This window comes from Falco peregrinus, chromosome 1, assembly GCF_023634155.1.
Source record: "Falco peregrinus isolate bFalPer1 chromosome 1, bFalPer1.pri, whole genome shotgun sequence".
In the NCBI taxonomy this organism is placed as follows: Eukaryota; Metazoa; Chordata; class Aves; order Falconiformes; family Falconidae; genus Falco; species Falco peregrinus.
This window is the reverse complement of record NC_073721.1, coordinates 8,276,369-8,302,597: the sequence shown is the minus strand read 5'-3', so window position 1 is coordinate 8,302,597 and position 26,229 is coordinate 8,276,369. Positions and strand designations below refer to the sequence as shown.

At 40.1% G+C, this 26,229-nt stretch overlaps 1 protein-coding gene across 1 annotated transcript in view; it reads right to left on the bottom strand.

Annotated features, from left to right (window-relative positions):
• Positions 1 to 6,463: 6,463 nt before the first annotated feature.
• The window catches only part of LRMDA (leucine rich melanocyte differentiation associated), a 680,646-nt gene continuing 660,880 nt past the window's right edge, over positions 6,464 to 26,229 (bottom strand). The window contains exon 7 of the mRNA XM_055803455.1: positions 6,464 to 8,680. Coding sequence (XP_055659430.1) covers positions 8,601 to 8,680 — 80 coding nt within the window. The 3' untranslated portion in view covers positions 6,464 to 8,600. The remainder of the gene's footprint in view (positions 8,681 to 26,229) is intronic.

Genomic DNA, 26,229 nt, shown 5'->3' with positions numbered 1-26,229 from the left:
TGCAGAGAGTGAATAATTTACTTTTGCATTTCTAATTATGTATTAGGGAACCAGTGACAGAGGACCAGAGAGAAAGGTGGGAAAGGCCAGAATATATTTATTATCCTCAATTACACAGCTATGGTTAGTTAAGGATAAAGAAGATGCCCAAACTTTTCATGGTGCTCCCTTTTTTCTCTGTGGGGACGAGGAGTGGCAGCCTGCCAGCAGGAGGTGAGACTTCTCTTAAAAGGTAGCATTCTGCATCCTGGGCAAGAACGACTACAATTTACATAGGCATGACACAGCCATGATTAAACAAGAAAACACAGCTACAGCTTTCTGTTGCACTGACAGATATGCTTTCAAACACAGGAGGGATACATGAAAATGACTTCCAGAAAATATGGCATACTGTGGCCTCAAATTCAAACTGCTCCAAAAAGATGCAACTGTTATGATTTCTATTTATATTGGAATGCCCTTAAGGATGAATTTTAACAATGGCATTAACAGTGACAGTTATTTAGGATTTAGTTTGACTAAAAATAGAAAAAAGAAAAAGGTTTTAGATATAGCATTTTGTACAAAATAAAACCAGAGTGAGAACACAATTCCTTTGGTATGTTATTGCAATAGAGCTAGGAAAGTTTTAGTTGACTAAGTGTCAGCATCCTCTCAGGTAAGGTTATATTAGCTATATTACTCCAAAAGGGAAACTAGGACATATATTTTTATTTTAGTAACTTTCAGAAGTAACCCACTGAAATAGGCAGAAACTGAAAGCACCTATCCTGTCTCATAGTCCTGAAATCTACAGTTCCGCCTTCCTGTAAAACATTCATTAGCATAGTCTGCAGGTCTCGAGCGGTTGTTGAGGTTTCATAAATTTCAGTGAAGCTGCCCTTCCAGTCAGGTAAAATGTGAACTTACTAAGCCTTCAAACCCAAACAGCAAATGTAGCAGAATGCCTCAGACTGAATCCTTCGTGTCTTAGTTTGAGAAAGGACAACAAACCCATCAGATCTCACCAAATGCTTAAAAATAGTTACTTCTGGAATAGATTAAGATCTTGTAAAATAATATTAATTTTGATTTTGACAGATAACAAAACGTTTCTACTGTATAAAGCTCCAGAAATTTATCAGCCAGCAGCTGCTTCAAAACTAACAATGTGGGGCTTCATTCCTAGCATGGGTGACCAACACTCATTCTTTTGATCATATGTTTTGATTCCTTATGTCGAAGGCCCTGCTTTAATGTGTATTTTGATGACCCATAAGAAAATTCAAACCATTCCAGCATGAAGCTGAAAATTCTGCTTTCTTCTATATCGCCACTAAGTACTTCGTTGTGCAAAAGTAAATGTGAAAATGGTGCAAAACATCTGAAGGTACAGCATCCTATTCCTAGCTTTGTTATTTTAAGGCAGACCTCTGTTTTTTTCCTTTTAAAATGGGTGTGCATTCCGGTATTTTATGATATTTGCTCCTGCTGCCATTGATGTTGAAAGCTTTGCCACTGACATGAATGGAAAGAGGATAAGACTCAGAATGTGCTTATGATATAAACTTGTGATTAACATTAACAGCTGGTAGGTTGGGTTTTTTTTTGGTTTTTTTTTTTTTACTCTTAAGCCTCATAAATAGAGCTGAAAAAGCATTTATCTGAAAGTGGAAAATAAGAGCTTAGCTAAAGCTGTGCAAACCTTTCATAACAAAACCCAGAACTAGCCTGACATGGGACAGTTGCTAGAGGTTTGACATTCAGGCCAGGTTTGCTAACCCCTCAGTGAACGCAGCGGATTTACAGTTTCATGTGAAAACCACATACAGCTCAGTAGTGGTTTTGGCTGAATGATGCTTTCAGCTTTTGCTCCAACTTGAAACTTATTGGGTGTGAACCCACAATAACCGAAACCTATAAAAAATTAAAATAAATAAAAAAACCCAGACTGGCATGAGAACCACATGGATAGATATCATCCAAGACTGTCAGAAACCCAAGTACAGCAAGCAGTAGCTGAGGGGAAGGTATGCTAGGCATTACAGATGTTGAGATCTTGCAGCTCCACCATTATCCAAAGTAATGGCCAAAGAGGTATGTAATCAGCAGAGCTCAAGCTAACCATATCAGGCACCAGTTGATAACTGCAGTTTATCCAAATAATTTCCCAGTGCACTGACATTTCCATTGCCTTTTATAATATGTGCATTGTGTAGTAGGTGGTGATTTGGTGGTTTGGGAAGTAGCCAAGGAAGGAGACTCAAAGTATAGCGAACATTTTTTTCCCAAAATTGATGTTGAAATTTGGCTACCTGAAACACATTACAAGTCATGGTTAAATCAGTAGGGTATTAAAAAGGAAATGACTCTTGAGCAGAGAAGTTTTGCTTTTCCCCTCTCTTGCATTGTAATCCTCTGACCAGCCCTAAATCGACTACTAAGCTAAAGGAAATTAAAGAAAAGATGGAAAAAAAAAAATCTCAAGCTGGGCCAAATTCATCCCCTGTGTAGCTTAGCTCAAGTAGAGTTAAATCAATGGAGTTCCACCAGGGATGAATTTGGCTTATTGTCAAAAGGAAATGAAGCGACTGTGCCCTCATTTACAGCTATCAACTTAAACAGAAATTTCATTATATGGGAATTTCTGAAAACAATTCCTAGGTAAAAGAAAATTGCTAAGGTTGAACAGCATGTGTGTTTGAAAATTCCCTGAAGTCCACAACTGTCTGCTTACTCGGTAGATACACTGAATGCTAGATAATTGAGTGCACACATTGTTTCAAAGGTCTTATAAAATCAGAGAAGCCTATAAAATGAATAAGCAGATAGTCTTCAGAAATCTCCTTCCTTTGTTTTCCCTATATTGAATCTTAAATACTCAATTGTGCAAATAGTGTTAATTTAAAGTAGGAGGGCAATTACAGATAAAAATTATGCCAGCAATATCAGTGTCAGTTACCTTGGTACTCATTTGATTTGCCCCATTAAAATGTAAAAGTAATGCAGAATTTCCAAACCTGTACTCCAGAGCATCCTGTGAGATATCCTAAAGAGATCCTGTGAAGCTCTCCTCTTTACTTCCAAACAGAACACTGAATTAACACTTACTTTTAATACTGATGTTTCCAAACAGATTCCTTTCTGTATCTTCTATTATAACACTATCATGCCATAAGGATGTATTTCTGTTCTAAGAGGATCTATGGAACTGTGTATAAGAGGTGAGATGATCTATTAAAAAAACTTCTGGAGTAAGATAAAGCTGTGTTTAAAAATTCCTTGACTTTACAACTTTGTTTCCTGAAATGGCAGCAAAACGTTCAATTGCAAAGCAAAATATTTGCAAGAAATGTGAAACTTGTGTTGGGAGGATGTTTTGAACACATTTAAGAACTTGCTCTCACAGCTCAAACATTGCATGTAATGTGATAATGTAGAATATATTTTACATTGAAACCTATGAACACGACTAACCTAAAAGTAAACGTATTTTCCAAGAAGCTGTTCCCTTAAAACGCTGAGGACGCTGAGATGATGATGATATTTTGTGAATGTGCCATGACCACGACTTAGCTTGTCCTTATAAATATCTGCTCCTTGAAGGCTTGTGAAAATCCTGATCCGAAGCCTTAATCTAATTGTCAGCAACTCTAAGAAAGGGTCAGCTTCAGGTTGACAACACCACCAGAGGCAAGTCCATCAGAGTCACCTAACCTAAAAGGTAACTTTTAGAAGATACAGCTGCTTTAGTACTGCATACAGAAAAGATATTAATTCAACCAGCTTTGATGAAATAGGAGTGCTGAGTACATCCTGAATATTCTCACATAACAAATGCCAAATCAAATACTCTTAAGATTTCTTAAGAACAGGTTATAAATGATTGGAAAAAGCCATTTTTCTTCCAGAGGCCTAACTCTCACATAATCCAAGATCTCCGTCAGTTATTCAGCTAATATTAGAAGTAAAATGAGCATCATTTTAGGTAAGACAACATTCCCTAACTACCTCATACTGCAAGAGTGGAAATCAAAGGCTGTATCAGTTGTTCACAATCACAGGCTAATTCCAAGAACGCTCCAAACCAGAAGACATCTCTGTCCTTCCAGCCATTTAGATGTGTTTGTGTACAGTAATGCTCACCTGTCACGCAGAGTTGTTAGCACAGGCATGGTTCTGCAGTAACATTTGCCTTCTCACAATCATATCTTGTTTGTTTTGTTTTATTCCTGTAACTAGGAGTAGAAAGGAACAAAGATGACAGATTTTAACTAAACAGCAGAAAAAGCTAGCTCACTAGCCACCAAGATGTAACCGTTATCAGGTGTACATATAAAACTCTGAAAAAGCAAACTATGCATTGCAATTGTTATACTTTATGCTACAAGCAGTGAAGCAGAAATTTCACTTTAAAAACAAAAGGGTAGCACTTACCTATTTTGTGCCATCACTTGCTTGCAGAGCAATGACATGGCAATTGAAGCAGACAAGGACACAGCTAGAGATCTCTAGGAACAGAGGACAACAGCTAGCAAGCCATGTAAGACCCCTGACTCCTTATCCCCTGCTTCACTGTCAGATTCCCCAGGCTGAACCTGCAAATAGATACTTAGAAATTTAAGTGTCAAATCTTGGCTATAGGGTTACACCTCTGGAAAGCTGAATTTCACCTCTTTCTTTCACGTATGCCAACCACTTAACAAAGCAGAAAGGTGCAGTTGTACACAGAGGAAAAAGAAAAACTTCCCCAAACCGGGCAGGCAGAAACTCGTGTGCCAGCTCTCATTCCACACAAAGAAGAAATATGTGGTAAGACTCAGTGTGAGAGTCAGTACGAAATGGGCCGATTCAGAACCTCACCACAAAGGCTGCATCTAGCAAAGTTCTGCTGGGGGTAAACATTTCCCAACATACTCATATCTCTGGCAGGAAAAAAAAAAAACCAAAAAAACATCCACTGGCAGCAAGAGAACCCTGTAATTTACAGAAAGAATTTTCAAAAGCACAGACAGGTTTGTTTCTTTCTTCTGACTTAAATGTGAGCAATGTTAGACCAACATACAATGATTTTTTCACCTGCAAAGAAGATGTGAGAATTGAACATTCAGCAATCATGTAATGCCCTGCTTAAAGAACCAGATATATGAAAAAGAGAGCTGGATACCAGCCTTCTAGTACTAGTAACACTAACTCTCATGGATAACAACATTGACTTCAAAGGGACTCACAGTTTGAGTAAAGCAAATGCTAGAATAAGTATTGTGAGACTCAGCCCTAACAAAGGAGGAAAAAAAGTGGTTTCAGTGGTAACATACTTCCAGCAATCCCATAAATCATTTATGCACGCAACACATTCAATTAGAGCCAGTTTGCTCTAAAGCTAGGTCTGTGTATCCGTAACAGTAGGGTTTTCACTGAAGGTCATTTATCTTTAGAATCCACTTCACTTGTAGTTTGGATGTTTTTCTTATTTTTAATTAAAAGGTTAGGAATTAACATTTTCAATACATAAAGTTAGGAATGTAATAAGCACAGCTACTACAGGCAGCTCCTAGTAAAATCATTCTCCTCCTAGTCTTCATTTGCAAAGACATGTGATGGCTGCCAAAAGCCAAAGTACTGATCATCACGAGACCAAATGTAAAACTGAAGCTTGGATATTTTGTTTAAAATTTGTAGTATTTGAAGATTACTTGTTCAAACACACCTCAGATCTCAAACCTTGTTAACCATCACAGAAAAAGAGCTGGCCAAAATTTTTTTGGTGACAACACAAAGAACTAAGAATGCAATGGTTCTTGGAAAGATACACATTTTAAAATCCTTATAGCTCTGGAGGAAAATCTTTTATTTTAAATAGCCTAGTTAACCTTGAAAGGGAAAGACGTGCCATGTATGAAGAAGTGAGAGTAAAGGAGAGAGCATAGAATCACTTCTTAGACCACTTTACTGCAACTACCATCCTAAATGATACTCAGTTCAGTTAAGAAATTCAGGCGCAGTACCCACTGAGGAAAGAACCAAGTGTAGAGAGCAGCCTCAGGTTTGAAAGTTTTGTCATCCCTTAAAACAAATTCAGCAGAAGACATCTGAAAATAAAATGCTTTGTGTATTGAGAAAGGATGTTAGTATAAACAGCAATAAACATCCACACTTGTTTTTAAATAATATCCTTATACATGTTAGCAATATAAAATAATTATTCATAGATTATCTTTTTGATTTTTCAGAATCAGCGACATATACTGTGAACTCCCTTTGAGCAAATATTAATTAGGGCTTTACCATATTTAACTATAGGTATATAATTCCCCAAGTGAAAACAAAAAAACAAAATGGAAGAGACTGATCACATCTCATTCCAAAAATATTTTTGCCTCCAAAGCTTTGCTGGGAAGAAAACACTCCTGAAAATGATACAAATGGTTTTGACATTAGCAAAAGTAAACAAGCAAAATAAAGATGGAAAAATCATGCGGTCAGTTTGCAAGTGCTGTTTATTGTTTCAGGCAGGGTTAAAGCCTTTTATAAAGACAAGAACATATATGCAACCAGACTGAAAGTGACATTAGGTTATTCTAAACACCCCTATTCAGAACCCTGCTGCCTGTAATATGACATGGCCAAAATGTGCCGAGGCTTCAAAACAGACAATATGATATGAACAAACTAGGATTGCTGTTATTTTGGTAACCAAGAGAGATGACAAGTGCCCTAAATATTTCTAATGATATTTTTGATTAAAAAAAAGAGGCATGCAGTTTTCCTTTATCTAGTGTCTCCTAGTACCTCTAACATAAATTGGCATTTCATTTGTAGGCATGTATGACATTAGCAGAAGCATTACAAGTGCTCAAAATGTGCTTTCCAGACACCAATTTGTATGGCAAACAGCTCAGAGCTCAATTTGTGCCACAGGTGGTGTGAACTGGATCGTTCTGTGTTCATCACTGATTTTAAGTATCTGTTGGAGATTTATTATAGACATCCAGAGCGAATGAAGGGCTTCATTTACTGAGTAAGGCCTGAAACGGTCAGCAGCCGCAAGCTTTCCTTTCTCGCTCTACCAGTAGCCCATGCTTTTTCTCTGGTCAACCCCCATTTCACAATCGGCTTCAATATCCAGTTCACTTCGACCTGCAACATCAGCTGATAACTGTCCCCCAAAAGTAGGCAACTTCTGAAAAGTGACATTTTTTTTCAACCAGGAATGTGAACAAAGGCCACCAAGCAATTTCAAACAAGCCAAGAGCAGCCAGTCAGCGATGGCTGTCGGCTGGGACCAATGTGCATGGGTTTGGAACAGCCCAGAGGTCAGAACTTTTGCATATTCCTTGGCCAATTCCATCATACCTAGTAGCACTTAACACTACATATGCATAAAGAATTGGGATATTTTCTTCCACAGTGACAGGTTCACAATGCTAAATATGTCCAAACTATTTATCAGAAAAGCAGGAAATATGCCATGCATTTTTATTTTTTTCGACTGAATATTTGACAATAGCCTTTCTTACATAGGCATCAAAAGGGATTAATCGAAACTCATCTCTCTAACATATTAGTAAAGCTGTTAATTATGTTAATTTCACCAGTTACTTTTATTGACTATTTTCCCCTCTGAATAATCATACCCACCTGGTGGCAATTTTATTTTATATCACTCCTTTTAAGCACTTTTTTCTTTCCAAATTTAAGCATTTAATTCTAAATGTAATCTCTGTACAAGTTAAAAATATCTCATGCAATAAACCAGGAATAATACACACCGTAAATACGACAATCGAGGGCTTCTTCCAAGTATATTCAGTTAAGCCGTGCCACTATTCCACAGCATTAAAAAATGATCGCTTTACTGAAGGTCAGAGTTAGCAAATGTAGAGATGGTATTTAAAATTAGAAAATTCTGTTTGTCTGCAAAATTGCTTAATCATTTTCTTTTGCACATAGACAACTGTACAAATTGATAGCACTTTGCATGGCCAAAATATTTCCAGCATGTACTTTTTTCCCCTGTTGGAACAAAAAATAATCCACCTAGGCTCATTTAGGGGTGGGGGTAGGGGGGGACACACCAAATAAAAAAAATACCACTGTGGAAGGATTTGTGTAAGCATGTGCAAGAGGACAGGAACACGAGCACTTAATTCACATGAAAAAAATAAGGACAGATAAGGGCTTTTTCATTTGAAATTATAGCCTCTCTCTTTTTCTAAACATTTTGATATTGCCAGCCACTTTCGCTCAACAGGCAAGCTGGAGATAAACGCGCTGCTTTTACGAAGGCGCCGACCGATGGAGCATGCTCACTGAAGCCCCAGGTGTGACCCCTGCTCTTCTGTGAGCAGCAATTGGACCAGGCAATCCATCACGGTGCTCCTCCTGTCAGGCTGGGTGCTCGGCTGCAGCTGTCTGTCACACTGGTGGATGGGACTTGCTTAAAGGCAATCATGTCAATCTCTGTGACTACTCAGACTAAGATAGAAGGATGATCTTGACAGGCTTGGCAAAGTCAGCAGAAGGCACTAGAGGACTTTGGTTGCATGCTTAAAATTTAGATGCAATTTGTGCTTCTTATGTGGAGGGATCGAAGAGGCCCAAACCAACACTGTGTTTTATAGCTGGTCATCTCTGATGAATCTGTTGCCCTCGGAATGTTTTCCATAGTAAATGTAGCGGCATTTTCCCAAAATGCCTACAACATAAAGGAAATTAATTACAGTTAGGACAGCAATGGCATAATACATAATTAAAGCACATAACTAGGGAAATTTGAAGGAGGGAAGGGAACAGCTTTCCGTGGTCCTGCAAAAGAAAGTTTGTGCAATTGAAATATCCAGAATTACCACTTCAATTGACAGTTTTGAATCCACTGGGAAAACATGTGTTCAACTACCTGCGTGACCTATCCTGTTAAACATATATCCGCAAGTATCTTCAAAAATGGAACAACATAACACTGAAACACCGTGCACTGTATTGTAAATCACAGTGCCTCTCCCCTGGTTTTCAAACCAGAAAGTCTGGGTTGAAGTTATGTTTTGTACTCTCTGTAATCTCCGTGCTATATGCTTACAGGGTTTTCTTCATCATTCAAACCAAAAAGAAAAAAAAAGAGCAAATATTTACACTTTAACGCGGATCCTGGAAAAACCTTTCAAACCTTCACAAAGTCATCCTGCAGGCACCTAAAGCCATCCACGCTTTGCAGTGGCAGAGATCTGAAGCGACTGGCTGAAATCCACATGGGAAGTCATGGACACATGTGGGCTAGAACCTGGGACTTCCTAATGCTTAGCCCTACAGACTCCAGCCTTCACCCCAGACATAGAAATAAATATTTAGTATTACATTTCTAAAGCAGCTCTCCAAACAACATCCCACAAGCAAGATGCAATTATAAATGCTGCTAAATATTGATACATAGAGTATGCTTTCACAAATAAGCCAGAACACTGCTTTTGAGAGACAAGGCACATTATTCTCAGTGGGTACAAGCAGCAAGATGCCTGAGGAAGCCTCAACTGCTGCGGGTGAGACACACACACACCTGCAGATCTCACTACCTTATTCAAAAGCATCCCCTCTGGTGGTACTAAGTGGTATGTGAAAGCGTAAGTTCACAGTCACATCCCACCTGTGAACATCCTCAAAGACGCTAAATTTTCCTAGCAGGGTTGTTCTTTGTGCCCCCAGGCGCATATAGTCAAATTAAAGTTGCCTCCCATGCACGGGAGGAAGGTGAAAGGGTCTCCTCCACCTTGGGAGCGCCTTAACACAGCAGTCGCCCCGGTACTCAGCTCACCTCCGTGAGGGCAAACATAGCCTACTGCAATGGAGACAAACCTGCCTTACACAAAGGGTAAAGACGAGGGAGGAGCAGCTCCTCAGTTCACTGCTGTTTTAGCTTTCCAGGACTCACACAGCAAAGACCATGCCTGTCACCTGCGGTATGAATTAAGTATGCAAGCTTTTATATTCTGCATCTATTTTTCCAGTATAACGTGCATCAGATAAGCAACCAGAACCTTGGAAGGCACGGGCTGTGCAAGATTAATGTTAACCCGTGCTCTTCTTCTTTCCTTCTAAGACATCAGGATAGTAAGGATAGTAACACATTCCTGGGGGGGGGGGGGGGGGGGGGGGGAGGTTGGTGGTGGAAATAATAAATTGATAGGCCTGTCATTTGCTGTGAAAAAACACATTCTTCTTCAGGATAACACAAATGGGGACTATATGGTGCACCAGCTGATTCCTTTCCCCTCCTCCACGGGGCTTTCTTTGATAATTTCAATAATTTCACTCACAGAGCAGTTTCCACATTCAAGGGAAGATATTGTCATTCCTAACCAAGCGCCTGCCGACAAGCAAGTTTTTCTCCCCCCGAACAGACGATATTCCAAGTGAAACCGCAGCAGGCACAAGGCGGGCAACAAGGCCGTTTGGAGCTCTAAACGTAAAGGATACGAACGGTTTATTAATGGCATTCTTCAGACTCCTTTCTCGCTGGCATTGATAAAAGTCTCGTTTGAGGTCTGCCGTGTTTCTTAAGGACTAGAAGCAAGACTGTTTATAGAGAAGCCGGCGCGGGAGTGCTGTTTGATGAATGCTGGAGACTGTAGCGAGGTGTCAGTGCTTAGAAAATGAGGCAAGGACACGAGGTATTAATATTGTCAATGATCTCTTGACAGGAAAACAGATACTGCATTCACCGTCAGATTTAAATAGACATCAAGTGCATTAATGACAAAAGGGCAGACTTCAAACAAAGGGGGCTGTATGGTGCTGCGCCGAGCCCGTCTCCGAGTTGGCAATAACCTGATCTGAAAAGACACTGTCAGGGCTACAGACAGGCCCGTGATTGTGTGCAGTGACAGAAAACAGAGATGCTGACAGAGATACCGGTGCCATATTATGCCAAGTATATTCTAACACTGTCTCCAGCCCTAACTAAATCTGACATCATTTCCTATCGCTTATAGTATCCTCCGCTGCTCTGGCAGAATATTTCTCCCCAGACATCATTACAAACTCCACTGTAGTTTTAAAGTTACTGGCAGGCCTGTGCTGTCATGGAGGCTGGGTCTAGAGGCCTAAGGATAACCTCAGTCAATCTAAATTTGGAGTTTGCTGGAGAAGTGCTCTCATTTTCACTGATATCTCAGCTACTTGAGGTGATCTGAACGCTAAAGTGTGAGGAGCTGTCACCTTGAATAAAATCCTTAAAGTAAAGACGCTCAGTTCCCGGGATGTTCAGCAAAGATGTCGGACAGTCTGGCAGCGGGAAATGAAATCCAGCTGCTGCTGCTCGCCTGGGGATAAAGGTGCTTGGGCTAGTGACAGTTAAAGTCAGCTGAAATTTTTGAACTCCTGCAGCCTACAATTGTTTAAATTAAGGAAGTGTTGTCTCCGCAGAGATTCCCTACCCAGGCACACAGCTGTGATTCGATTGCCAGCCATATTACACACACTGCTCGGAGAGCCTTGGATAAAAGCATGGCTGAAAACGTTGCCACGAGACTCTGTTTATCAGGAAGGTTATTTGGAAAACAATAATCTTGCTCAGAAATTAAATGCGGTGACTGGTTGGGTTTGGGGCTTTGTTTTGGTTTTCCCCCCCTCTCCATTTTTCACCTCCCTTTGGCAACTGCAGAAAAACTCAGAGGACTACAAAAGGCTTCTGTGCTGCAACAAGAATTTTGATGCCAAGATGTGTCACACGTGAATTTAGGAAACCTCCTGCTTCTCTCTTACCTATCTGCTATGGTATTCATTCCTTGCAGTTCAGGGGCAGGAGTACACGCCAGTGTTTTTGCACACAGACAAGGGGAAGGACTAAAGGGGAAACAATACATCTGTGGCTGTTGCGGTGGTTTTTAATTAAAACATCCAGCATTTGCCATAATAAGCTAAGTATACCCCCTATACATCAAAACAACACACAGCATCCTGAATGAGGTTGCTGCTCGCAGTTCTTAAGAAATGACAACACAAGGTCTCTTGAGGGATCATCTTCCCTGAATGAGGCTTCTAATTTTTCTTAAGTAGCTGCTTCTACCATCACCACAAGCTGTTAAAACTATAATTATGAAAAAAATGCATTGGGAAGAATAATTTTTAAATTCACTCTTTATCTTTTAAATGCTTTCCCCCTTCGGAATGGATGTTCTAATTATGCTGGGTAAGTAATGACCTTGCAGTTGCTTGCATGTGTTGCAGTATCAGTCTTTCTTCACAAACACATTGTAATGTCAGCAACACCAGCTTTTCCTTAGCTGAGGAAAAAAACCCAATTATCCAAATAAATAAATAAATACATACATGCATACTAAAGTACATGAAAAATTGTTCCAGTCATGTTTGCTCCTTTTAAATCGGACATGTGTTTCAAAGAGCTACGATGCAGTTGGACCTCTGTACACTTTCCTAGAACAACAAAAAAAAAAGTTTGCGGATCTTCACGTATTACGTGGAATATATGCAAAATGGTAAAAAGAAGTTGTGATGGGATGTGCTAGACCTATAGATCATACAGCCTCAGTCACAGCTTGCCACTCAGGCCAGGCCAACAGTGACCTAAGGGAATTGTTGTCTGGTGGCATCTTGTTGCCTTTCTTGGTTTGCTTTTCTTTCCTGGCAAATAAAGGCTCTACATCTCCAAGAAAACCACCTCTCAGCCATCACAGCAGGGCCAGCTGTTTGAAACACAGCCTTCCTCAGTAGCAATCAGTTTTCTTTAAAAAGTAATTGCTAAAACTAAGTAGTCAAGCCAAAGCTCTTGCCACCCCCATCAAAACCTATTGCCACATCTGCCCAAGATCCCCCTCAGGCACCCGTTTTAACATCAAATGTTTTTAATAAAACCTTCTGCAAGTGAAAACAGCAAAGTATTCACAATTACATTTGTTTGTCAAACATATGGGTCTACAGTATTCATCAGGGATTACATTTCAGCATACAGTCCTCTGCCTGCCTTTCACGTGGGCTAACCACAGGTTGTCGTACTAGGGACTGTGGTCAGATAAAGTGTAGCACTTCTTACACAGACTCGATATTCTAGTGGAATTCCACTTCACCTAACTTTAATTTGAGTACAGTACCTAAATCCTCCACTGCCAATTTGTATTTGATCCATATTCATCTCTTTTCCCACAACCTGCTGTTGTATAGTTTTGCTATGGGCTATTAAACAGCTGCCATGTTCCACCTAGATGCTGGGTGCATTTCAGTCTCAGGTTATACTACCAATCTGTAAATTGTTTTGAGACCCTTCAGGATGAAATATCAATACCATTATAATTTTTTTCATAGGCACTTGGGCATGTTCTACAATTAATGAACAGAAGTTGCAAAATTCCCTTAAATATTAATATAAACTTCCTTTAAAGGAAAATAATCTCCTACCTACAACATTTAGAGGAGAATAAATGCCTATGTACAAACAGTTTCAAGTCTACAATGCTACTGATTTAGGCAAAACATCTCCATCAGTTGAATTAATTGAAAACTCTTAAAAACCTTTTCATCTAAGGGAGCTGGTTTGAAACAAAAAAGTCCTTTTCTACAGGGGCTTGGTAATTTTTAATTTTATATTTATCATCATGTAATTCTAACAACTTTATCTAGTTGTATAGTTGACAACAACTTATTTTGAATTCCACTTCGACTTACAATGAAAAATGAAGTACTAGAGATTTTCAAGAAATTAGGAGCCTAATCCTCTCACCTTCAGAAGCACATAGGTTATTTTTTCTGCTAAATCAGGACAATTAAACTATATATATACACTCTCACAGTAATTTTAGCTTCAAATATAAAATCCAAACACTTAATTTAATTGTACCCGAGTCATCTATGTTATATTCATCATTAAGAATATTCAAACAACTAAATGCTGTAAAATACATCAACATATTTCCAAACGTGCTCCTTCGAAATATTTGCTTTGTAATCCTCAATGAATCATTAAAGACAAACAAGAAAACCCAAAACTCCAAGAAAAGAACAACGCCCCCAACAAACAAAGCCAAACCCACAAAAACAGTAGCCTGACATTCAGCCAAATCAGCTAGAAACTGGGGAGCACAGATCCATGTAAAGCTTCACAGCACAGAAGGGCCTGGGACAGGGTGCAAGGAGAGGAGAGATGCTGAATATGTAACAGCCATAGGAAGAAAAGAATAAACAGAAAGTAGTGCACTTCTAGCTCTCCTGAGTCTTGTGGGTGTAACATCAGGGAGATACTTCACAAATAATGATGATTAAAAAAACCCCACCTTTCACACACAACACCCCCACCCCCAAAAAAAAAAATAATGCTGAGTGTTTTTCCAAGTCACTCAGTCTTCTAAGGTTCATTCATCTGCTTTAACTTGCAGACATTTATTTATTTATAGCTGGGCCTTCATAGCTGTTTATGTCAAAATACATTTTTATAAACAAGAACAATAACTTGAGCAATTAGAAACCAAAAATCTTTCACTTTTGGAAATATGTTAGACCCCAAAGTGGAAAAGAATGTTTGTTATGTTCTTGGTCCATGTTCTGTAAAATGGAAAAAATTTAATCAAAAATTTAAAACCATAATCTTACAGAAAAAGGAGGGAGGAAATGACAGACCAACTTTTTATACTTCACATTGACTTTTGGTGGAACAGAACATCCTGTGGAATATGATCCAGCCTGTGAAGTCTCTGACACAGGAATCTGAGAAGATCACTTAGAAGATGAGAACAGGGGTAAAGGATCACCCAGGTCACAAAGTCCTCCCAAAAGCAACCAAGCACGTAACTCAGAGAGGTCCACCCAGACTTCCACTCTGCCCCAGCAAACAGACCGCTGTCAGTATGGGGAAGCTTGAGCTCAAAAACTGCAATGTGACATAGGAAAAGAACAGAGAAGTTGCAGCTGCCCTCATTAATGTGACGGGATGTCCGACTACTACAATTAAATCTGTTTGTTGCAACCACAGTTTCTAGAATGCTCCAGGTTGGAGTCAAGACACAGGACCTAGACTCCTTAAATCAAGAACAGAGGGAGCAACAGAAAAGGGAGCATACAACAGATAAGGAAGCAAATGCCTTTGGTGGTGCTATTGCTGAATGCTGTAGGAGGGTTATCTTATAAAGACCTGAGATACCATAGTAATAAGCCAAAACAAAAAATTCCCAAAACCCGGTATCATAAAATACAAGTGTTCAAGTAACAAAAGCACAAATACTAACTTATCTCATGTTATAAACTAATTAATTTATTTTTAAGAGGTGAGAAACACTAAATGCAAGCAGAAATAATGCATAATCCCTCCAAAATTATCTGTGCATAAGGGGATGAGGTTATGCTTGAGAAGGCTGAGGACAGAGCTCACTGTGGCTAAAGCAGAATTCCACACCATGGCCACACAACAGTCTGCAAATACTCCCAAAGAGGTCTCCACGGATTAGGGAATGCGGTCCGTTATTAGGGAATGTGGACCATTGCAGGCTTCCTAGAGGAGGAGGACATTCCTTCAGCAGCAAACCACTGATCCTGATTCTCCCCTCCCTCTGTGGGTAGCAACATTAAAGGAAGGTAACCCTCACGTTCAGGGGAGACAAACAGCCTCTTTGCTCTGCTCCCTGCACAGGGATGCCAAAAAGCAGTAACATTTTCCTCTGGACACCCTACAGCATGGGGCACAAAGTGGTCTTTCAGACCAAAAGGCCCAAAATCAAATCTGTATCCAGTCTACAGCAATGGCGCTGGAACCGTACACCTAAGCTAGAGCTGAGAGGAATCAGAGCAGGCAAACTAAGACACTGAATTATTGCAAGTATCCTGCACAGACAAGTACTGTGACATGTCAAGTCTCACTGGCCTGTTTGTAGGAAGGAGGGGGGGGGGGGGCGGGGGGAGTATGTGGGGAAGTGAGAGCAGGGGAGAGGAAGGAGAGCAGTCAACAGGGAGAGGATGTTGGAAAAATTTGCAATGAAGGTGATAGGAATACAAAGATGTGAAGTTTGCATCTCGGGCCAAGGGAGCTGCATAAATGTTCAGTGTAAACTAGCAGTCAAGCTGATGTGTGATAAAGCACAGCCTGCTGTAAATACACTTCAGGGCTCCCAATGCAGCTGGGGATGAAACTGGTAATTTGGAAGACGCGGGTGGGGGGGTGGGGGGTGGCAGGAGAGAGAAAAAAGGAAAAGAAAAAAGAGGGAAAAAAATGCACTGCAAGCTTTTTCTCACATAATCTGTTACTGGGAAATTGAGAAGCTTGTCCAAGTCCGTGGGAATAAGCTGATGAGCTGATACTTAATAATAAACCATATTGTGTCATGGTGTGGAGTCATCTAGATCCATTCAGGCCACAAACTATATTACTTTATACAGCCCTGGCTGACATACATTTAAAGCCCTCTACACATTAAGGAGCCATTAGGCTGACAGATTAAAAGTTATCTTGGAGCTAATGTTTCCATTATGCGTATCCTGGCAGTGGAACAATCAACACACTGTTCCTCAGATGTCATACTTTGTTTAAAAAAAGAGTAGGGGGGAGACAAGGGGGAAAGGAGGGTATCTCTCCCTCCTTGAATGACATTGACATGATCAGCTTTGATCTGGGCATGTGCTGTCTACAGATTCTCCACTGTTGGCTAAAATAAGAGCATTTAGGGCATAATACTTTAAATCATTAACCAGTTCCATACTCCTCTGGGTATCATTTTTACAATTTAAGGTCCTACTCTTGGGATTTCTTTGGAATCTTTCCATGCTTATTGTAAGCATCATCAGAGAAACATACTGGGGGGGGGGGGGGGGCGGGGGGGGGGGGCGGAAATCTCCAGTGAAAATGAAGCAAAAAGCATCAAAGAAAAAACTCAAATGCTTTTGTCTCTTCAGTGCATCTTTGCAGTTCCTGCACTCTCAAATAATGCCATGGATGGAATTAATGCCAACTTTATGACAACGTATTTCTTGTTGAATATGTTGAAATTTTAAAGCAGATTTTTTTAATTACTGGGACATCTAAATTGTATAGCCAGCTAGGTATTGCCGTCAAAGAAAGCCAAGTGCACAGAAAGAATCAGCATGCCAGATATTACGGGTGAGCCAATGCTTAAATATGGATATACTGGATACCCTTGAATGGGATGATAGAAAGGAAGCATGGGTTCACAGTTCTTTTAGTCTTGTAAATGCTTCTTCACATATTTCATTCTCTCATACGTGGTCTAAACCAAAGTAGTAAAGGCAGAACAAATTACTGTAAACATCCAACGCAAGTCAGGTTACATCTGTTAAATACCCTTCATCTCTAAAGCAGTGTCACAAGAACTTAATTGCTTTCTATCAATAACCGAAGACCCCAAACCGGCCCGGCAATTTTAGTAACCAGGGGAAAAAAGCCACCCCTCGCCAAACCAGACCCCTCTCCCGGCTGCCCTCCCGCCAGGCTGCTTCAGGCCGAGAGCATCAGCACTAGAGGGCAGCATGCATTTGTCTAAAAATCGGACCACACCAGCAAACTAAATATTCCGATATGACAATTAAAGCAATACTGTTTGTTAGTTTTGCAGCCCATTTCTTGTTCTGGCATGATCAAAGCCTATATTTATACAACCTCTGCTTTCAGCCTTTCGCCTGGGAGCCTGACTTGTGGTGGACTAGTCTCAGTGAGCATCAGTTTGTGTATACAGATGCCTACAGAAGGATGTCACTGGGTAGTGGTCTGAACAAAAGGCTCCAAATGTTGTATGGGAAAGAGGTGACCGTCCCTCTACACCACAGGCTTCCACTGCAGCTGGGGGGAACTTGTTATTCTCTCACCTTCACAACATAAATTCCAGTGCTGTTTTGGACCATTTCTCTATTACTTTTGGTAATGCAACAGTACGATCACTGAAGTGACATGAGACACTTTTAACATATTCAGAATGGTGGAGGAAAGGGAGGTCATAAAATCCTATCCCTACCATATATTAAAGTTAATTTCTTCAGTGTAGACTCCCCGTATTAACTTAGAGGATTTTTCAGTTAATTTGGCTAACATATGCAAAAATGGCATTTCTGTGGGCTGCTCTATACTTTGGGCTACATTCTACTAACAATACCTACATCAATCAGCAATGGAGCAAAACCATAAAGAATGACAGGGTCATTAAGAAAACAGAAAGCGAGCATAGCTATACTGTACTTCACAAACTTTAACCATGCACAGATTGCATTAGCAGTAAAATGCAAGGGGGGGGAGGGGGGGGGAGGAGGGAAGGAGGGAAGCAAACTCTTTAAGTAACTGTGATAGAATTAAACAAATGTATCATGATTTATGGGGCAGAAAGCAAACTTTTGGAATAATTGTTCGGAAAGTCTGCAAGCATTCCAATAAAATTACAAATTCTTATGTGAAAAAAAATTGAGCAGCAGGGCCCTTCTGGAGAGTTTAGACATAATTTGGCTCATCTCATGAGTAAAACTTGCTTTTGGATCTCAAATGTGTTCCTGCTGGAGGAGTTCACATTAGGAAAAAAAAAAAAAAAAAAGCCATACAAAATTCAGTCTGGCTCAACTGGTTTGAAATTTCTCAAGAGAGTCATCTGAAATAAAGACAAGTTGCTTTTTATTTTTAAAGCTGGGAAAGAAAGTCTCTCAAATAAAATTAAAGAGCATAATGAAATAGTGCTGCTGTCACATTATGATACAGTTAAGGGAACCTTCTATGCATGCCATTACTTGTTCCTTTCCACAAACCCTTCCCCAGAAACAAAGGAAACATTTAACTAATTGCTAATGATAGAACTTCTATGATTCTTCCTAATACAAAACCAAGTGGTGTTTAAGAAGCTGATACTAGAAGGCCCTGGATTCTCTTGATTTCCAGTGGAAGTTGAAGGCATTTGGCACTTTGTAAGACACATCCAGACCCCACACAACCGGTGAGCTCCTTTCTTTCTTCTATAACTGTGGCTATATAGCACCAAATGAAATCAGAAACGCATCTGGATCCAAAAACCTGAAGTGTTTGGCAAACATCTGCCTCTCTGGGTGAAGTCTGGGCTTGCCTCTCAGCAGAATTGTCTTCTATGCCACATTGCATATAGCACCTTCTGCTATTGCTAAATACTTACTGGCCGTAGTCTAGCTCCCAAACACTGCCTGCCTCCAGTACTGAATGCCAAACCATTGTCATTGTTTCCAATCCTCAACTCTTTTCCCCCCTTCCTCAGCCTCCTTTTAAAAACATGCAAATGAGATGGAGGCTGAAGGTTAAATCACAGTGGACAGTGGAACATGGTTTACAAGCGCACTTTTAGCCTCTATGGAAGCTTTTGCTAAAGCTAAAAGATAGGGGGCTAAGAAATAGCTCAAGAGAAGCACATTAAAACCCCTCCATTAGGGTCAGAGTCATTAAAGTTTAGTCAAAGCACCAAAGACTTTCTAACAAGTATCATGCTTAGTAAACGTTTTCCACTGGAGCACGGATATTGGTAAGAGCTTTTGGAGTGTGTCAGTTAATCAGTATTCACCCACTTTGACAGCTTGAAATATTACTCACTTATTTGGCTGGTTCAAATTTGTCAGACTTGACTATGTCGTAAGTTAACATGTCCCCATATTAAAAAGGAGCCAACTGGCAAATGTGCACATTGGACCTAATAAAACACATCTGGCCAAACAATCAAGCAACGCTGATCGCCGTATCACTCATGAGCACAAATTAACAGCAACTGTCTTTGAGACTACCAAGCTAAACAGGAAGCAATAACCTGCTACCTACTCCTTTACCAAAGACCCTTTACATGGTTAACTGAAGGATAAAATCTCCGCCACATTCTCTTCCTGAAACATTCAACTGCTTGGTTAAAGCCGCATAAATATTTTAGATGCCTTGGGTCATTTGCTGATGCAAATGGAAGAAATGCTTAAGACAGAAGCTGCCCCTCCATCCATGGAATGCTTTGCAGCCAAGGAGGCCCCATCTGCCAGAAGGCGGCTGTTATAGGCAACAGCTCTTACAAGTAATACTCTTCACCTTTGCTCTCAGAGCGGGTGCTACGAGGACAGAAAGTGCTCTGAAGGTAGCAGGTAGTCCCGGATTAGAGCATCACGTGAATTCCCAGTGGGAAAGCTGGTCACATACAGTCACTGTTTGGTTGAACATATCCGATGGCAGGGTACCTGAGTGCTGCTGTCAAGCCTGGGGCAGCACTGCACAGCCCCTGTCCTGCAGGGATAAGAACCAGGCATACCAACTTTCACAGCATCCTTTGTGCTCTCTGACAGAAGCAACGCACAGCACAACTGTCCTCCTGAAGACCTCAAAGATCTCAAAAGCAATAACAAAAAATCATACAAGAAAGATCTTTTCAGGGATAAGAAAAGCTTAACCACTTACATGTGTGCAGTGAACCCTCTCGTCCTTTCAGAGAGGCTCCTGGGAAGCAGCTATATGCTATTGAAGTATTTCCGTCTTTGGGCAAAACAAGCTTGACATCCCTGTTGGCATCTCTGCTGTGAAGAGACACTGGCCTTGCTCAGAAAACATCAAACGTGACTTTCTGGACTTTCTGCTAGCTGTGGCGTTGGCGGAGCTGAATACTGAAGGCAGGGGGAGGAGAGGTCATAGAGGAAGCAGTAGTTAACGGGGTAAAGTGAGTGTTATAATCCCCAAATTGCAGTTGGACTGAATGTTTTCAGACAATTTGCCTGTCTAAACCAAGACAGTATCATTTTTCTTTCTTCTAGGAGAGGGTTAAGAATAATCGGAAGCTTGGAAAATGGCTGCTGTTGATACTAGTGAGGCCTTCTCTTTAACTAGATCCTTCAGGAAAAAACAAATTAATCAACAGCCAGCTGAAGTGGGTTTAATGATTGCATTCTGCATACAATCAGCTTTTCCCTTTTCAAGGGCCATCAATATGTCAAGGGAAGACATATCTGAAGGATATAGCTCTTAACATCAAGGTTATCTATTCTCCACAAGGCTCCCACTCCTTACTGGGCTGATACTTTACACTGCCTGTGTCTAACATTTTCATCAACTCTGCAATCAATCAAGGTAATAATGTTGTGCAAAAAATCAATTAACAACGCAATTAAACTTTCCTTATTATCTCAAAGGGCTGAAATAATACCTAAAGGGAAGATAGACTCACTGAATGCAGACATCCATAACCCAATGTGAAAGTGAATTATGAGGTTAGACAGATGCAGGCATGTACTGGCGCTGTTATTTTCAAAGGGATATATCTCATCCAGGCAGTGTATCAGTCACCACCAATCCCATACCCTAAAATTCCAAATTACTTTTAAGAAATATACGATGTGCAATATCCATTTCATATTCTCTTTTAGAGATAAACCCCCCAAAATCTGAACAGGAGTATTATTCAAAGACAAAATGATCTTTCAGAGAGAACATAAAATATAAAAGCTATAATAACATTTACATCTGTATACCACCCATGTCTGTAAATGCAGGTCATCAATTATACATAATCTGTAGTGAATAAGGAACAGAAGAAGCAGCACAACATTTAAAGCCCAAAGGCTCAAATTTGCAAATACCTTGCATCAAGTACACTGAGGAAGAGCCCCAATATAAACACACGCAGCAGCAACAACAGCAAGGACTTAAGTATCACTCACTGAAAATAAGACAGAGTGCCTATATTATTTTGTAATTACATTCAACCCTCATGGAAACACCATTCCCAAGAGCAGAGAGTTTTAAAGTGCACTGAAAGCAGACAATTAACCCCTTGCTGTTGGGAGGATTTGGGTTTTAGCATAAAGACGTTAAGGATCAGGGGCGCTCGGCACACCAGCACAATGGAGTTAATATAGTTAAGAGCCCAGGTGCAATAGTCCTGTGTCAGAGATGCATGGATGAGGATTTGGGGGAGGGAGAAGTAAAGAGGACAGAAACAATATATCTAAAATTAACCACCATGCGAGTGATCTTCCTAGTCCCCAGGGAAAAACAAACAAACAAACAAAGTTGTTATACAAATAAAATGACCACAACCAAGCCAGGTGTTTCGAGGGTATTTTTGACACCTATCATTTTCTATCACACAACCTGAGCGCTCCCCGTCAGCCCCCCTTACCCATTTCCCAACACACCCCAGGAGCCTTCAGTCTCCGTTGTTTTGATTTAACGTAGGCAAAAAGATAATGAAAATAGAAAACATTTAAGGGAAACCTATGTCAGAGCGACAAGCTAGGATCACATCCTGCAATAAGCTCAGGAAAATTTGGAAGCTGAAAAGGTTTCCCTTAAACACCGTACTTTGAATTCCTCTATTAAAGGGCACTCTCTGTGCCTGTGTTAGCAGAGGTGTTCTACAAAGCAGTTCTCCCAGCAGGGTTTGCTTAAGCACATAACAGCTGCAGTTTAGAAATGGTCTATTCTTAGAATTAGCTCATGTAGTGCAAGGGGCTTGTTTGGACCAAGAACATCTTCTTTTGTTGATAATTCTCCCTGGTTTTGTCTTTGTCTTGCACTTCCTGCTCTTCCCCCTGCTACCCCCCATGCTGTGGAGTCAGTCATGGGTGAGACACAAATAAGTGTGACTAAAATTCCCGACAATTTTTGAAACGTTACGTGCTTTTCCTGCATGGATTTGGGGCACTTATATTATTCCAGGATTAGAGAATTCAGCCATTACTATCTTAACCTTTAGGAACATAATTAATATGTTTTCATTTTCAATGACTTCATTGTGCGTCTATCAACTGGAACCATTCCTGCTGTGTATTTGATTCCACTGACGATGGGGTGTGTTGGATTTTAAATGATGTGCTAGCACTTCTGTTCCCTATATATTCTAGTTTATGTGTTATTCATGACTTGCATTTGGAGACATGGATGATACACAGATGTAAATGTTACCAAAGCTTTTGTGTTTTAGATTCATTGTGAAAGACTTCTTTGTTTTGAGATAATTCTTTTAACCATCACAAATAACCAGCAATACATGACATTGTCTTGAGACTTTTTTTCTTTCCTGTTAAGGCTTTTGATGAAAAGATTTTTTTTTTTATTTTTTTCCCTCCCTAATGTTCTCTCTTCATCAAAATAAAATACAGGATAAACTGACAGACAGCAGAGTTACACCTGCAGGATAATGTAGAAGTGAACCTCTTTTTTGTCATACGCTCATTATACAAAATCAGAACCAAAAGTTACTTCATTTTTTAATAGCTGTCAGGGCTGTGGGTCCCAGCTCAAGAAGGCTGCGACTGGCATAATTCTCAAACTGCTTTCACCCTTTAACATCACATTCGTATTCCTGAGGAATTCACAATGAACATGGTAAAGAAAAAGGTACTTTGCCAAATCTTGGTTCCTTATCTTCTTTTTCACTTAAATTAAAATTATTTTAGATTAATAGTTTTGTATCACTATTTAAAAATTTTGACTAGGTGACAGACATACCACATATCTTTGCCGGACTTGTACTGTGTAGGAAAAAACCTGAAACACGAATACGCACTTAAACGCCTGGTACATATCAGCCTTGCAAAACATTATCCAGCCAGTAGTCAGAGGCAATTTTTTTGATGGACAGATAAAACACCATTAAATTTTTTTCATTGTCACTTATTAAGGCAAAGGGTGAGCAGGTAGATTTGTGTGTCTGGGCTGGTAAATCTTCAGGACAGTTGTGTGAGGCTGCTGTACTTAAGTACATATATACGCCCACATAAGAAAAGGGCTCTCAAAAAGCCATGTTTAATCACTAATAATTCTGTCATTTGACAATATTTTTTCATACATCCTTAGATACTTTCTCTCAATGAAGTTGAACCTCACTTCAGACGTGAAGCCTTGGAGTTGTCACACTTTCTGTTTTTTTGCTTTAAAAGAAATCTTTTACGTACAGCAGATTTTTTTCTTTCTGTATTTTATCCATTAAGCCTATAATACATAGCAGCAGCCTCTCTACAGAATGTAAATATTCAGAAACCATGGTGAAAGGGATTTCTTTGTCTGAAATTCAAGCCTCTTGTTGTAAAAACCTAACTTGCAGTAATTTAGTCAAATGGTATAATGGGTTGACCAAGAAAATAACTAATCACATCTTCTGCTGTGGGAGTAGTATACTGGATAGAGGTGGCTTGCACTCCCCAATGTACCATTTTACAGAGGACTTCATATTTTGTTGTGAATAGTTACTGAAAAGAGAGTTTTCTATCTGACAGAGAGAATCAATCTAATGTCACCCACTCTTTACCTCCAATTTTCTACTAGCACCACCTCTGTCTGGTGCAATCTTGTTAATGCTTTGCTGTAGATACCTGCTGTTTTACTTCACATGCCACTAAAGCTTACTGATTTCGAGCAGTTTTGGAAAACTGCTTTTGAGCTTTATGAAAGAGAAGACAATTTTTGAAACCAAACCAAACTGTAACTTAATTCAGCAGGACACTGCAACCCTGCTTCCAAGTCTTTGATGCTTTGCCATGACAATAATAACGAGGCTCCAACCTTCCCCTTCATCAGTCACGTTGAAGTCCGCTCAGAACTACTCGCTAGACCATTCCTAATTGCCATAACCCAGTACGTCATGGCTCAGCTGCCTCACGCTGCACTCCAGGTAAATCCCAGCCATAGTGCGGTGTGGCCACACAATGGCAGGAGCAACCCTCACCATGCTGCGGGGTGTAAGATCAGGAGAAAGTAGCATGTCTGGAAGCATCACCAGATTAGGCCATGCTGGGTCCTTGAGCCTGGGAGGCTACTCTATTTGGGACACGTGACAAAGGGTCCAAAAGAAGAGGGGGGGGGACGGGGGGAGGGGAAGGAAAGGGCCATTTTGGTGGGATTTCAATCTTGTGCTGCGCTACGACTTCTTCAGCCTTCACAGACTGTGTGGCCAACACACTCATTTCATTCTTTTACTTTTCATGGTGTAAACATATTTATTTATGGGCTTGCTCAAAAACAGAAATAGTTCATCATCCAGGGAGTGGGCAAGTGCAACGTTTTCAGATGCTTCTTTAACAATTATTTTGTTCGTAGGAAACAGTATATGATCTCTTATAAACATGACATTATCAATCTACAACATTATTTAGCCACAGCCGGCTTTATTCACAGTATTAGCCACTTTACCTGAAGCTGAACCTGAGGCCACATAGCAATGAAGACGTGCAGATAACACAAAACTGTTGACATAGTTTAAACTAAAATTGCCTTCCTTCCAAACAGAAGCTGGATTTGTCAGGTGCCTCTCAAGTAATATGAGATTACTTCTGCTCCCCCAATGCACTTCTCTGCCTTAAACAATGTGTGGTAAAGCCAACACAACACACTTGGAGATCATGAAGCAGGAGGTCAGGCATCAAACCTCTACCGGATGACTTACCGCGCTGTTATTAAGAGCAATTATTGAACTGAATGGAATATTTTAGAGAGGTGATGAAGTCAAGAGAGAACCAGTTCAACCAATCACCAAAGAAGCAATCTGACCCATAGCCTTGAGACCGTCCTCCGTTTCTGAGATGGTTCCACAGTATACGTTACCAGAAGCTTCATGAGACCACTCCAGACCATCAAGGGTCCATTCAGGTAAGATCAGCCAACAAATGGGGTATTAAAACAGATTACAGAAAGATAGCAAAACGTGATCTTCCCTTTTTCTTCTATTTATTAGATTAGAGCTTTTTGTTTAACATGGAAGAAATTTGTCTTCTTGGAAGACCAAATGATGTGACAACCACATTTTTCTCTATCTAAAGAAAAAAAAAAATCATGTGGTCTTTCACATAGCCAAGCAACTGTGCAGGCCCGGTGAATCTGGCAGTCTTGTACTGCCTCCTTCCCCATTTATAGCAATGATGGGTAAGTCCTGGACACACATGGCTCTAAAATTTATTGACTTCTAGTGCAATTAATACCCAAGCCTCTGGAAAGCTTATATAAAGCTATTACTATGTTCAAAGGGGAAAAAAAGGACCATCAAATGGTTATTCTGAAAGTTATTTTTTCTGTTTTTCTTTGTCTCAGAAAGGAAAGGGGGAGGGGGGGGGATGACTGCTCCATAATTATAAATCTTCTGAAATTGTAACTCAGGAAAAGACTTTTCAAATAAAATGTTTCCCAGAAAAGAATATTTGGCAGCGGTTGGCTCTTGTTTTCCCTAATAACCATTAAAAGTCTGCCCTAGTAAACCATTTTACTGCAACGTTTGAAATGGTAGAGTTTACATTTTATTTAATGAATAGTTGCAGAGCATTAAAGCAACATCTCGTCGGCAA